Here is a 15,270-nt window from a genome sequence, read left to right as displayed (position 1 = left end):
ATTGACTGTATGTTTGTTTATTCCATGTGTAATTCTGTGTTGTTGTACATGTCGAACTGCTCCGCAGGTCTCAGAGCGAGTGACGTCACCGATTTGAAATGCTATTAGCGCGCAGTGTTGCCAACTTAGCGACTCAGTCGCTATATTTATATTTATATTTAACTCATTTTCAAAAAAGCAACTAGCGACAATCTTACCGACTTTATTGGAGACTTTTGGAGACTCTGACATGAAAGCACGTATTGTTCTTACTCTTCTCAACGAGCAGCGGATGCTGCCGTGGGCCCCACCCGTGGGCCCCACCCACGTCCCAAAGCACTCACATCCCATCCTGGTTTACAATAAAAACTATTAACCTGAATTAGGGCCAGACTAGTTACCATAATTTTCTCACATTGCCATTGACAGTTTCTTCTATTGTCTCTTTTTGGTCCATTTAGATTGTATACAAAAAAATGTAATGGTTAAAAATGTTCATGTTTTACTGTGACTTGTTGTAGGCCCCTAAGTGGACCATAAGGTTAAAAACCAAATTAAGAAAATTAACCTAAAAATATATATATTTTTTAAACGAAGTAACTCCACCAGAGTGTCTCTTTTGGGTCACATTTGCCGGTCCCAAGCCCGGATAAAGGAGGAGGGTTGGAATTGTGACATAAAAAATAAAATAAAAAAAAGAATCGACAGAAGTTCATTTGTAGTTCTAAACATATAGGGTGTTTTTTACTAACTTTTTTGTCTCTCCCACAAAGTTATTAATCTCTCCGACAACATCCATCACAATTACATGCACATGGCCGATTATGCAAATTAGGTGATGACTTCATTTAGCGACTTCTATCGATTTTTAGGACAGCCAATAGCTACTTTCCTTACTAAGGACTTGGCAACACTGTAATAGTACGCACCTCGCTACCTAGCTAGCCATTTCACACCGGTTACATAAGGACAGTCTCGTGGTTAAAACAGACACACCTTCATACAGTTTGTTCTGTGTTTTTGCGTGTCCATGAATCCCACACAAGTCTTCCATGGTAGTGTGTAATCAAACAGTACTCTGTGGTCGCGATGGCAATCTGTTTTGTTGTTCTATGGCTCCTTCATTTCTGTCCTTTTGCCAGAGACAGCAGTGAAGCAGAACTGACAGACATGCAGAGTGGAATCAGGCCCTCTGTTTGCTTGTGTTTGTCTCCAGGAACAGGAATTGGCCTTTTCAAATATGTCAGCTTGGTTAAAATTGTTCACCTGTTCATAGCAGTAACTTACGAGGACACCTATGTCCAGAACTCTGCTCGGTACCAATTATTTCTAATTTGAAAAAAATATTGATAATATATATAATTTGTACTCAAGAAAATAAATTGATCAACTTCTAAATATTGCTTCCAGCATTGATCAAATATCAGAACGCTATAATTCTTGATCTGACTGAGTTCTATTCACACCTGCCTCTCTGCGAACGAGTGGAATCATGAAGTGGTTTGTTTGTCTGCGTCCCCTAGATTTTCCTCACAGATTTGCCTTTTTTAGCAGCACATTCATCACTCTCTCAAACAGCTAACTCCTCCACCTCGCAACACAAGCCGAGAGACGTGACATTTTAAAACTGTCCCGCAACTCCTGCATGTCTGCTGACATCCCCATAGCCGCGGGAAGAAGTTTGGGAGTGCCGCGAGAGAAGAAAAAAACCTCCCTGAAGACGTCTATATTGGTAAAGGCCCAGTGCACTACTTTTGGTAATTTTTTTTAAACTAAATGTATTTGAGTGTTTACCAGCACTTGTAACTTGAGTCTGATAATTATCTGTACAAAACATTTAATCAGATAATACTTGTGGAATATAAAAATACTTACTTGATTTGTTTTGTAGTTTCTTGAAATACTTTGCAAATACAACTTATTTCTATGTAAAAACTGAAATGGCCTATTCATTCCTTTTCAGTAGATGCTCTTATCCAGAGCAATTTACAGTAGTGAGTGCATACATTTTCATACTGGTCCCCCATGGGAATTGAACCCACAAACCTAGCATTGTAAGCACCATGCTCTACCAACTGAGCCACATCATCACAAATCATACAAACCTAAATGACCAACATATTTACATTAAGGATTGTAAGGATGGTCAATTAATACTGCACAAAACGTGGTGGTTTTCCATGTTTTTTTATCAAAAAAAATATTTCATTTGATGTGGAAGTTTTGTATCTTTGCCTATACCTTTGCACCTTTTGATGTAAATGTTTGAGGACAAGGTTTTATTATTTGTGGATTCAATTAGAATGACAATCACAGAGAAAGGGACAGGGCAACACCTCTTACAATTCTAACTATTGAATCCTGCAAGATACTGTTCTTAACTATACAACAAAAAAGTATTGTGCCTGCTCTACAGAGGTATATCAGTTGAAAAAAAATATATAATAAATGTATTCTGATTTTTCAGGGGGTGCTGGCTATGGACATCCCCCAAACAAACTGACTCTGGGAGAATGAGTGCACAACTGCAAACAAGTCGATTATAAATATGTCAGTCAGTCAGGGGGATAGCCTCTGGCAGAGACTTCTATTGGCAGTAACTGGCAGTAACGTTGAAGGGCTCTGGTTACTATCACTTAGCCTCTTACTTCATCCTTCTAGCAAGCTAACGTTAAATGAAGCCTAACTCAGAAGGAGCAAAAATTACACAACTAAGTTCTCGTAATAACTTTGCTTTACAGAGTAGGCTACTACTGAGACAGACAGTGAGTGATATTGCACTCAGTGGTGAGGCGGAGGCAGGCTGCAATGCATGCAGGAGGAACTAGAGGAGACAGAGAGGAAGCAAGCAGAGAGAGGGTCAGAGAGGTTAGTGTAGTGGTTCCCAAACTTAGGGTTGGGGTCCCCTGAGAAAAATCTGTACTAATCTTATCTCCACATGCAAAACCTGGACCTGTACAAATCAGCTGGGCTAGACAATCTGGACAATCTGGATGTGTAACTCTGTGTTGTTGTATGTGTCGAACTGCTTTGCTTTATCTTGGCCAGGTCGCAGTTGTAAATGAGAACTTGTTCTCAACTAGCCTACCTGGTTAAATAAAGGTGAAATAAATAATAAACATGGCATATCTTCTCTATAGGCCTACATTAAAATGCAATCAGTACAGTTCTAAAAATGTAATACATTTTAGTTTTGATGCTGATGCTACATGTCAGTGTGAATAATTTATCATGTTTCCCCCCTTTTCAGAGGTATAACATTACAATTGTATAGCTAATAGGCTATGTGTTTGTAGATCGACTGAGGTGAATAAGCCTACAGCAGCCAAAGTGATAATGTCTGGGGTCATTTTTTCTTGTTTTTGCTGTTCTTCAAATACCATTAAAGTTTTTTTTTAAATTGTATAGAAATGCAGTAAATGAGCTTCAACTTAAAAAAATAAAAAATCCTCCTCCATCCCCTTCCAGGCCTCATTAAAACTCAAACCCTGGTTACGGCCCTGCACCTGTTGTCCACAATGGATGCCACGTGAGGAGGAGGCTGTCACACAGCTTCTCCAGTCAAAACAAACAGTACTCGTATTACGATCTACCCGTAGGAACTGATTTAGGATCAGTTTTCCCCTCTCTGATCCTGATCTTTCCACTGTAAGCTTCACAATAGCACTGGCCCTTTTCCAGCAGCTCAGGACTATTTCTCAAAGCAGGGACACACTGGCCAACTAACTTTACTAGTTTTCCCAAATATTTGGAAAATATGGTTAAGTATTGACTTAAAGCACTCAGACACAGTTATATTTACACACACTATTTCATTTAGTGATGTCTTAATTGCTTTTGCTGTTAAACTCTCTCTTTGATCCGGCCCAAAGCAGAGAGTAGAATGTGGGTCTTGAGTAGTTTTATGGAGGCAGTCTTGACAACACAGTAGGGGCAGTAGTGAGTTATATGGCGCCCCCAAGTGGCACAATATTGCCATACCACCACAAAGTTGGGGAAAGTGAAGTGAAAGATGATACATTTCTTCCATTGCAGAATAATCCTTGATTGGACTCTACACGCTTTCTTTATATCTTAACAAACCTGGATAGATTCAAACTCTAGAGATGTGATTTAACAACTAAGACATTTGATCTTACTAATCTAGTCAAGATCAAATTGTTCCATTAAAGGAAAGATTTGTTGATCAAACTATTTTTATTTAAGGTGTGGATAAGGTAGTACTTGAGTGAATAAAAACAGTACAAAATGTAATTCAAACTGAAAAACACAGATATGAGACATGAATGAGACATGTGAAACACACTTAAGTCCCACAAAAATGCAGCATTATGAAAAGCATACTAATTCAATTTAAAGGCCTTTCCAAGAAATATATCTATCTTCGACCAAACTATAAACCTTTTCAAATAGAGCTGTTGTCCTTAGTAAAGCCAATGTGAGCTCAGTATCAGAGTCATTGTCAGTACTGTACTGAGCTGAGAGAGCAGAGGGATGCAGGTGATTCTCTAACTGTCCATCAGAGGAAGTCAGAACACTGAGATAGCAAGTTCAAACTTGGATTCCACAGTTTTTTTGTTCCATTCTCCAGGTGACAGTTGGATGTAATCCAGCCCCCAGTGTCCTCTTTCCTAAACATAACATAGAGGGAGACTTGTCACTGCACTCTAAGGAAGTCTTCACATCACAAGTTGGCTCAGCTCAGAAGAGCGGGGACCTGGAGGACAATCTCCATCTCTGCCTCAGCTCCTGTTTTGAGTGTTCCCCTCTCAGGAAACAATCACAGACATTGTGTGGCTTAGTCTAAGTGAGAGTTCCCCCTGCTGGGCTGGAGTGTGAGGCGCTGTGGCGTTTTCTGCAGAGCTGCCTTGACCGCGTGAGGACGCATAATGGCCGGCCTCCCTGGTGGTCTGCACAAGACGATTGGTTGAAGCCCGTTGACAGACTGCACAGAAGCTCCACCTGTTGGTGACCTGAGCCCTCTGACCAGTGGGCTGGAGGCTGGCCTGTGGGGCATGTGGTAAGTAGTCTTGAGCAGCAGAGGGACTTTGGGCCTCACAGCCTCCTGGAGCCCCTGGCTCTCCAAGATGCGGACTCCTGTGACCGTCTCTGAGTCTGTATGGTCTTCAGCAGGCCTTACAACAGCCCCAGCCACCCCACCACTGAGCCTCAGTCTGTGTGCTCGCAGCACTGACAGCCTCCGGCTACCAGGGGCTGATGTGGCACTTTGAGGGGGAGAGGGCGACAGAGTGCAGTCAGGGGACAGGGAGAGCCGGGCCACTTCAGGGGATTTGGCTTCTCTCGGAAACACATCTATAAATTAAACATAGTTTATTAGAGAACATTTCAGACTGTGTTGTGGTAGTGTGATCTCAAGTTATTCTGTGTTCAAATCCCTGGATTTATATTTAGGTTTCTTGGTTTTATATTTCATATACTGAGTAGGTTTGGCATGTTTGATAGTCTTCTTAACCAGAGATGAGAGAGACTCGCCTGGAGAGGGGGACTGGGAAGATGAGTCTGTCGAGTCAGTGTTTAACCAGTGACTCAAACCAGCGCTCTCTTTTTTTCCCTCCTCTTCTTCCTCCTTGCCACTGAAAATGCTGAGACTTTCATCATCCTCCTCTTCATCACCATTGAGGATGGTCAGTATCTGAGGCCCATCCCTCTCCATGGCTAATAGACGTCTGGAACATAAAGCAATAGAAAACAGTGAAAAGTTGGTTCAGTCATTTCTCACACAGACAGTGAGTGAGTGAGTAGGTGGTCAGTACTTGTTATGCTGTTCCCTCCAGGCCCTGAGCTCAGAGAACACATCACTGCCCTGGCATCCATCTTGCTCCTCAAGGTCATAGGTGTGCTCCGGAACATGGAGGGGCAGGGTGCTAGGAGTGGACACAGGGGAGGGGGCTGCATTCTGCATAAGGAGGATGTAAGGGAATTTGATTAAGCTGGCCCGGGCGCCTAGGTAGGCAGACTTTGCACCGGTTGAAAAGTGATTGCATTCATTTTTGAACCAGGCTGCCTTCCGGCGAAGTCGGTTCAAAATAAAATTGACGTAGTTTAAGCACGTGGAGTAATCAGCATTCTGTGTTTTCACATACAAAAGTTATTACTTTTCATGAAAATGTATTATCTGCATTCCCAATGAAAACTAGTTAAATTCTAACAGATATTTTATGCTGTACATTCCTGGTTGAATTAACGTTGTTTCCACATAATTTAACCAAAAAATACAATGTGTTGACGTTGAATCAATATGGAAAACTGATTGGATTTGCAAAAAGTCATCAACGTGTGACACACCAACCATGACTAAGCATTCTTAGTGTCAGCCTATATAAAGTCAGCTATATAAAGAACTCTGCATTTGTGTAAGGGTTAGGTTACTCGGTCCAACACTCAAGGGTTTTGGGTCAACCAGCCTCATTATTGCAATAATTAATCGATATTGAAAAAAGATAATTGTTTGAAGAAATGACAAGGTCTATCTCACTTGATTAGAATATTCCATGACACAAGGTAGTTGACTACAACTGCTCCTCAGATGACGCGAGCGTCGATTAAGGCAGCCCCCCGCACCTCTCTTGATTCAGAGGGGTTGGGTTAAATGCGGAAGACAAATTTCGGTTGAATGCATTCAGTTGTGCAACAGACTACATATCCCCTTTCCCCTACACATAACTACTCCCCTTCACTCTGGGCCACTTTCCCCTGAAGCTGGAAGACTGTGTCAAATCTCTGCTGTGGTCAATGTGCCAGAGAGGACTCAAGTTTGTCAAATAAGGATTGAGATGCTGCAGTTAATTAGTTTCATGCTAATGATGGGTCAACAAACCCTCATCTTCTGTCGCCTGGCTCTGAGGGCCTGGACAGGGCTCCCACAGAACAAGACCTTCCCTGCACCTGGAGAGAAACAAAAACCATTTCATTACAATGGAGGATAGCCAATCAGGGATGGGATTGTCACAATATAGGAATTTAGAAAAATGTATAAAAGGTATAAGACATAGTATACTTGAATTCTGGGGTTGGAAAATCAAAGATCTCTGATTTAAAAATACATAATGAATCTTCAGACACTGTTACAAGATGTCCTCATGGTGGCAGTGTTGCATAATTATACAGGTGAACGGTACTTTTTCAAAAATAAGTAAAAAATAAATCAGAAACGGCTAATTAACACAAAAGGATACAAAACAATAAGCCTGATTCATTATATGGACCTATTCAGGAACATAAACTGAAGCTTTATATGTGGAGATGGTAGGGCTTTCAGTGCCAAGGACACCAATAAAGTGTCTCACCGTGTGTCAGAATGCTAGCGTCTGGGTCCACAGAGACTGGATCTGCATCAGCAGAACCAGATCTGGACCCGGGAGGGGAGAGGGCTCTGTACCCAGCCGCTGATAAGGGTCGCGACCCAGAGAGGGGTCTGGAGCCGGCTGCTGAGAGGGGCCTGGCAGTGACTGGTCGGCTGGAGGGACGGGAACTGGAGAGGCTGCTAGCTAGGTGCTGGCCAGAGCTGGGTCTGGAGTAGACACACACACTGGCTGCTCTCTTCTCTTTGGCCAGACAGGGAAGAGGGAAAATATTGCATATCAAAACACAGAGTAGCAGAACTGGCCTGGTGGATCTACTGTTCAGATACAGTACATTTGGAAAGTATTCAGACCCTTGACTTTTACACATGTTGTTATGTTACAGCCTTATTCTGAAATTGATTATTTTCCCCCCTCATCAATCTACACACAATAATACCATAAGCAAAACCATTTATTTTAAATGTTTGCAACAAATGTATAAAAAAAATAAAAAACAGAAATATCACATTTACAGAAGTATTCAGACCATTTAATAAGTACTTTGTTGAAGAACCTTTGGCAGTGATTACAGCCTTGAGTCTTCTTGGGTATGACGCGACAAGCTTGGCACACCTGTATTTGGGGAGTTTCTCCCATTCTTCTCTGCACATCCTCTCAAGCTCTGTCAGGTTGGATGGGGAGCGTCGCTGCACAGCTATTTTCAGGTCTCTCCAGAGATGTTCGATCGGGTTCAAGTCCGGGCTCTGGCTGGGCCACTCAAGGACATTCAAAGACTTGTCCCGAAGCCACTCCTGTGTTGTCTTGGCTGTGTGTTTAGGGTCGTTGTCCTGTTGGAAGGTGGAACTTCGCCCCAGTCTGAGGTCCATTCTGTACTTTGCCCCGTTCATCTTTCTTTTGATCCTGACTAGTCTCCTAGTCCCTAACGCTGAAAAACATCCCCACAGCATGATGCTGCCACCACCATGCTTCACCGTAGGGATGGTGAAAGGTTTCCTCCAGACGTGGTCAATTCAGGCTAAACAGGTCATTCAACAGAGAACCTTGTTTCTCATGGTCTGAGAGTCTTTAGGTGCCTTTCGGCAAACTGCAAGCGGGCTGTCATGTGCCTTTTACTGAGGAGTGGCTTCCGTCTGGCCACTCTACCATAAAAGCCTGATTGGAGGAGTGCTGCAGAGATGGTTGTCCTTCTGCAAGGTTCTCCCATCTCCACAGAGGAACTCTGGAGCTCTGTCAGAGTGACCATTGGGTTCTTGGTCACCTCCCTGACCAAGGCTCTTCTCCCCCAATTGCTCAGTTGGCAGGGCGGCCAGCTCTAAGAAGAGTCTTGGTGGTTCCAAACTTCTTCCATTTAAGAATGATGGAGGCGACTGTGTTCTTGGGGACGTTCCATGCTGCAGACATTTTTAGGTACCCTTCCCCAGATCTGTGCCTCGACACAATCCTGTCTCGGAGCTCTACGGACAATTCCTTCGACCTCAAACCTTTTGCTCTGACATGCACTGTCAACTGTGGAACCTTATATGTGTGCCTTTCCAAATCATGTCCAATCAATTACATTTACCACAGGTGGACTCCAATCTAGTTGTAGAAACATCTCAACGAAGATCAAAGGAAACAGGATGTACCTGAGCTCAATTTTGAGTCTTATAGCAAAGGGTCTGAAAACTATGTAAATAACATTTCAGTTTTTTATTTTTCAATACATTTGCAAACATTTCTAAAAACCTGTGTTCGCTTTTTCATTATAGGGTATTCTATGTAGATTGATGAGGGAAAATATAATTTGCTCTATTTTAGAATAAGGCTGTAACGTAACAAAATGTGGAAAAAGTCAAGAGGTCTGAATACTGAACACAAATGCACTGTACACACACAGACAGATATGCACACAAGCAGATGCAAGCACACACACCCTCAGCTGTCTCTGTAGAGCTGCAGTCTTTAAAAGACTCTCTGAGCAGGGCCCAGTCTTCCCCCATGGAGCTGCTAGAGCGAGACCCCGCCTCCTCCCTGGCATGCATGTCGTCTAGGTAACGCAGCTGTGGGACCAGCTCCCTCACCAATGACCGGTAGCAGTACCCCTCCTCCTCCTCCTGGGAAAAGCAGAAGACAGCATACACAAAATAAAGGAGGAGGGGGGTTGGTTGTATCTGGAAGAGAGCCCAGCCCACACCTCATTCGACGAATCATGTTTCATATGAGCAGATGAGAAGTTGAATTAGGCTAAGTTTGATAAAACAGGGCCCACCTCTGGACGACTGTGATAAAGAATGATAGGTGATACAGTAATAGGACTGCATAAAAGGGTTCAAGGTTGTACCTTTAGTTGTGATTTGAATGGTTGATAAAGGCCAAGGTAAGTCCAACCTTTCAAAGTTAGCCTTTCAATGCCAAATACACAACACTTAACACCAGTATACCATAACATAACACAGCATAACATAACATAGAGCTTTAAGGCACAATGAATGTGTAACTTCTGTTCAAAGGAGGAGACAAAGGACATGGTTCTGAGTGGGCCGATAACAGAGTACTAATAAAGGCAATAATCTGCACTTTGTACTGTGCTTTGATCATTTATAAGCACTGAGAGACAGCTCAGAGAAGAAAGGGGAGAGAGAGAGAGACGATTCTGCTGCTGCTGAGAGATCAAACCCACAGAGAGAGGGAGTGAGATGGGGAAGAGGGTTTTAGAGAAGTGGGGGGGAAGAGGGGGTTAGAGAAGGGGGGAGAGAGAGAGAGAAACCCAAGGACCCCACTCTCAGTGCTTGGACCAGGCCTAATGCATATTCAGATCAGTCTTCTCTCCCTCACTGCCCCAGTTTCCTAAGTCCTGCTGCTGACGGGGTAGGTGAAAATAAACACATTCACTCTGTCCCAAAAACCCTACAAAGCACTCACAGCCTCACAGGCCAAGCTCCTGGGCTCTCCTAAAAACCCATAATTGGTAAACAAGATAATATGTGGCACAGGAACTAGACTAAAACATGGAATGATATGGGCAGGAAGCATCGTTCAGTCATACCACTTCATTGTGTCATTGTGCGATAGTAAAACCTTAATAAACCACTTTAATATGGGCTCAATCCCATCATTCAAAACATATATGCTAAAACCTTACTACAGTATATTCTCCACCCTGCCCAGTTGAGCAAGATTTATACTAACCATCACCACTTTACCATAGCTGGTACCATCCCTACTTACACAAGCAAAACAAAGTTAAGCCTATATGAAATACAGTGTAGGATAAGAAACCCCAGGTGCATAGGCTCCCTAGGCCTGGACTTTGTCAAATGAGAGCAGCCTGTTTTGGTGTTTGTTTTGCTTTGAACACCACTTCCCTGTTCCCTGCTCTCCAGTCCCACTCCATTCTGTCTGATGCAGACAGACAGATAGACAGACAAGGACAGACACACAGGTAGGTTTGTCAAACATTTGATAGTACTTAGCACCTCTGAACAGTGTCGGCAAACTCTTTTGTTTACACACAGCAAAGACCTTGAAAGTTGTCAGCCACTCAGCCTTGTTAAAATACTACATACCAGAAGGTGGCAGTAGCGTTGTTTGGCCTTGCATATCTGTGCATGGTCTAGATTCCAAGCTTTCTACACCATTGTTTCGATTTTGTAGAAAGCCCTTGATGATACTAGTCAGATGGCCACAGCTAGTTAACTACCTAGCAAGAAGACAAGGGAACCATTTCATTCGTAATCCCATACTGCCAGTGCCAGCCCATAGCCAAAATATTTAGCTAGCTAGCTAAGGTTAGAATATTCGCTAGCGAGCAAAACAGCTAGCTAGCTAAGGACACTGCACTAACTCAGCAGCTAAGGACACTGCACTAACTCAGCAGCTAACACAGGAAACTATCTAACCCGTTGTGATTTAATTATTATGTCAACACTAGCTATAGTGGTTAGCTAGCTTGGCGGAAGTATTTTGTGTTGTGTGCATTGCGTCTGTGCACTTACAGTGCATTCGGAAAGTATTCAGAGCCCTTTCCTTTTTCCACATTTTGATACGTTACAGCCTTAATCTAAAATGGATCAAATAAAATACATTTCCCTCATCAATCTAAATTGAGCTCGAGCACTCAAAATTGAGCTCAGGTGCATCCTGTTTCCATTGGTCATCTTTGAGATGTTTCTACAACTTGATTCGAGTCCACCTGTGGTACATGTTATTGATTGGACATGATTTGGAAAGGCACACACCTGTCTATATAAGGCCCCACAGTTGACAGTGCATGTCAGCGCAAAAACAAAGCCACGAGGTCGAAGGAATTGTCCGTAGAGCTCCGAGACAGGACTGTGTTGAGGCACAGATCTGGGGAAGGCTGCTAAAACATTTCTGCAGCGTTGAAGGTCCCCAAGAACACAGTGGCTTCCATCATTCTTAAATGGAAGAAGTTTGGAACCATCAAGACTCTTTCTAAAGCTGGCCGCCCGGCCAACTGAGCAATTGGAGGAGGAGGGCCTTGGTCAGGGAGGTAACCAAGAACATGATGGTCACTCTGACAGAGCTTCAGAGTTCCTCTGTGGAGATGGGAGAACCGTCTCTGCAGCACTCCACCAATTAAGCCTTTATGGTAGAGTGGCCAGGCGGAAGCCACTCCTCAGTAAAAGGCATATGACAGCCCGCTTGGAGTTTGCCAAAAGGCATCTAAAAGATTCTCAGACCACGAGAAACAAGATTCTCTGTTCTGATAAAACCAAGATTGAACTCTTTGGCCTGAATGCCAAGCATCACGTCTGGAGGAAACCTGGCACCATCCCTACGGTGAAGCATGGCAGTGGCAGCGACTAGGAGACTAGTCAGGATCAAGGGAAAGATGAATGGGGCAAAGTACAGAGAGATCCTTGATGAAAACCTGCTCCAGAGCACACAGGACCTCAGATGGGGGCGAAGGTTCACCTTCCAACAGGACAACAACCCTAAGCACACAGCCAAGACAACGCAGGAGTGGCTTCAGGACAAGTCTTTGAATGTTCTTGAGTGGCCCAGCCAGAGCCCGGACTTGAACCCGATCGAACATCTCTGGAGAGACCTGAAAATAGCTGTGCAGCGACGCTCCCCATCCAACCTGACCGAGCTTGAGAGGATCTGCAGAGAAGAACCGGAGAACTCCCCAAATACAGGTGTGCCAAGCTTGTAGAGTCATACCCAAGAAGACTCAGGCTGTAATCGCTGCCAAAGGTGCTTCAACAAAGTACTGAATAAAGAGTCTGAATACTTATGTAAATATGATATTTCAATTTTTTTATAGACATTTGCAAAAATGTTGAAAAACCTGTTTTTGCTTTGTCATTATGGGGTATTGTGTGTAGATTGATGGGGAAAAAACGATTTAATCAATTTTAGAATAAGGCTGTAATGTAACATAATGTGAAAAAAGTAAAGGGGTCTGAATACTTCCAAATGCACTTAATGCACATCATTTAATGTATCTAGCTACCATCCCATAGCCTGCATTGCATATGAAGTGTGACTAAACTAATTCGTGGACATAGAGAAAATTAACATTTGTGCTCGCTGATTGGCTAAAAGTCAAGTTGTTGGCCACTGACGAGCATTGGTATATTCGTTGCTACCGGGTTGCATGCAGGTACCACTTTTGTTCTAGCAAGAGAAGGAACGGCTTCTCACTGTGATAAGTAGCTATCGGCGGTGAGATTCTTGGTGTATTTCATACTTTAAAGCAGCCTGGGATCACAGCCAGACTCACTGCATTTTGGCCAATATCATCTGGGCCCATCTGAGAGAGCATGGCTCACAGCCAGAGCCCGGCATGGCTCACAGCCCCCCATACACACACATACACAACTTGAGTATCTATGATGATTCAGTAATGAATTCAATAATATACACGATTGTGGAATTGTGGTGAGGGTTAGGGTAAGAAGATACAGTAGGAGTGTGTATAGGTACCTGTGTGGCGTTGGGGTGGGGGCACATACAGACGGGGTTTCCCTCCAGGGTAAGTGTGCGGAGCTGGGAGCAGAGGCCCAGGTACTGCACCTGCACCAGGTCATTCACATCATTCCCTTCCAGGTCCAACAGCTGTAGATTCTCCAGCATGCTCACCTGACTCAGGTCCGACACACTGTTGTAGGCCACATACAGCTCCTAGCGTAGGGAGAGAACATACCAACACAAGTTCAGATTTAGTGTCGCTCAACTGTTATTTGCACATAGTCAAATGCATAAAACTTCAACTTTTGTTGAATTGTGAGATTTTCACAGGTGAGCAAGGTGGGTAGAAGCCAGGTGGATTAGGCAGGTGGAACAAGTCTATCCTCTAGTTCATGATGGTCCACTGCAAAAGTTTTCCAGTAGCAACTCTACCTTGAGAGAGGAGAAGGAGGGAATCCCATCCAGGTCTGCCAGGTTGCAGCGAGACATCCACAGCACCTGCAGATGGGACAGCGTGGTTCCCAGGTCCCTGGGAGACATAGACAGCCATGATCCAGAGGCAAGGGTGGAATTGTACCAACAGAACATCAGGTGCCGCGACATATGGTTTATGAATTTATAAAATGTGAAATGCAAATCCAGGATGGAAAGAAAATAAATTGCCCTGTATCATGAGTCCTAACTTTTGAACGGTTTAGGCTAGAGACGAGAAGTTTTCTGCAATGTAAAAGGTACAACGTGGCGTTTTTTTTATGGTACACTACATGGCCGAAAGTATTTGGACACCTGCTCGTTGAACATCTCATTCCACAATCATGGGCATTAATATGGAGTTGGTCTTGTTGGAAAGGTGGCACGTTAAAAGCCACTGAGCTCTTCAGTACAGGCCATTCTACTGCCAATGTTTGTCTATGGAGATTGCATGGCTGTGTGCTCGATTTTACACACCTGTCAGCAACGGGTGTGGCTGAAATAGCCGAATCCACATACTATTGGCCATGTAGTGTATCAATAGGCGGTGGTACAGCGAATCCTAATCAGACTTGCCCGAGCTCAGGGTTGGGTAGGTTACTTTCGAAATGTAATCCATTACAGTTAGCTGTCCAAAATTGTAATCAGTAACGTAACTTTTGGATTACCCAATCTCAGTAATGTAATCTGATTATATTCAGTTACTTTTTTGATTACTTTCCCCTTAAGAGGCATTAGAAGAAGACACAAATGTATGTTACCAATTGAACAACATCTATTGCAGGATAAATCAATGTTAAAGTTTACATAGCTGGCCATAAATGGATGTAACATTTTACTTTATGGGTTGGTTATATGTAGGCTTCTTCTAAGTCATCGCTTTGTACCACATATAATAATATGATTAAATTATATATATATTAATGTAAAGATAAGTCACAAAATGGATGTAGCAACTACAGATTACCCCTTTAACTCTATCAAAAGTTTACAAGTTTAAGCATGTGTCCATTAGGCCTATGGAAAATTTTTATCGGCATGAATTAGATAGAGCAATAAAAGCCTTACTTTTATTCCATAGTCTGGGATCCGCACTATGCAGCTTTTGCATTTTTCACTGGCTGTCCACTGGTTTCAAAAACAATGATTGATTGGCAGCTTAAACTTCTTGAATTCAACCATTATTGGGTTCAAATACACATTTAGATTTGTGAACAGCCATCCACAACAACCACAATCTGTAAGGCGCAAATAGCTAAATGAGAGAGCAGCAGTGCGATTCACATCAATGTGCTATGTAGATATCAATAATAAGTGATATCCGTAAGTCATATTCTTGCTCTTTTCCCGCGATCCATCAAACACATTTGGTGTGTCATCATAGTGGTGGTCTCTGACTTGTGGTCAGACTCGCTAAGGTAGAACAAACTTAAACATGCGCCTTTTTACAATGCTGATTTTAATGTCATTGGGAAAACAAATATTTTTTTTCCGCAAACATTCTTTCTGAATTTAAAAGTAATCCTGAAAGTAATCATCTAGGTTTTCAAAAGTATCTGTAATCTGAGTACAATATTTT

At 43.0% G+C, this 15,270-nt stretch overlaps 1 protein-coding gene across 2 annotated transcripts in view; it reads right to left on the bottom strand.

Moving 5' to 3' along the window:
- Positions 1–4,157: 4,157 nt before the first annotated feature.
- Positions 4,158–15,270, bottom strand: part of LOC139373218 (leucine-rich repeat-containing protein 56-like) — a 43,859-nt gene continuing 32,746 nt past the window's right edge. Inside the window, exons 5-13 of one of the 2 annotated variants that reach the window (XM_071113445.1) lie at positions 13,653–13,749; positions 13,236–13,433; positions 9,217–9,397; positions 7,287–7,544; positions 6,818–6,885; positions 6,476–6,565; positions 5,754–5,896; positions 5,473–5,666; positions 4,158–5,292 (exon numbers count right to left, since the gene is read on the bottom strand). In XM_071113445.1, coding sequence (XP_070969546.1) covers positions 4,778–5,292; positions 5,473–5,666; positions 5,754–5,896; positions 6,476–6,565; positions 6,818–6,885; positions 7,287–7,544; positions 9,217–9,397; positions 13,236–13,433; positions 13,653–13,749 — 1,744 coding nt within the window. In that variant the 3' untranslated portion in view covers positions 4,158–4,777. The remainder of the gene's footprint in view (positions 5,293–5,472; positions 5,667–5,753; positions 5,897–6,475; positions 6,566–6,817; positions 6,886–7,286; positions 7,545–9,216; positions 9,398–13,235; positions 13,434–13,652; positions 13,750–15,270) is intronic. The other variant, XM_071113455.1, reaches the window with a different exon arrangement.

Source organism: Oncorhynchus clarkii, chromosome 2 (genome assembly GCF_045791955.1).
Source record: "Oncorhynchus clarkii lewisi isolate Uvic-CL-2024 chromosome 2, UVic_Ocla_1.0, whole genome shotgun sequence".
In the NCBI taxonomy this organism is placed as follows: domain Eukaryota; kingdom Metazoa; phylum Chordata; class Actinopteri; order Salmoniformes; family Salmonidae; genus Oncorhynchus; species Oncorhynchus clarkii.
This window is presented reverse-complemented; position numbering and strand designations above follow the sequence as displayed.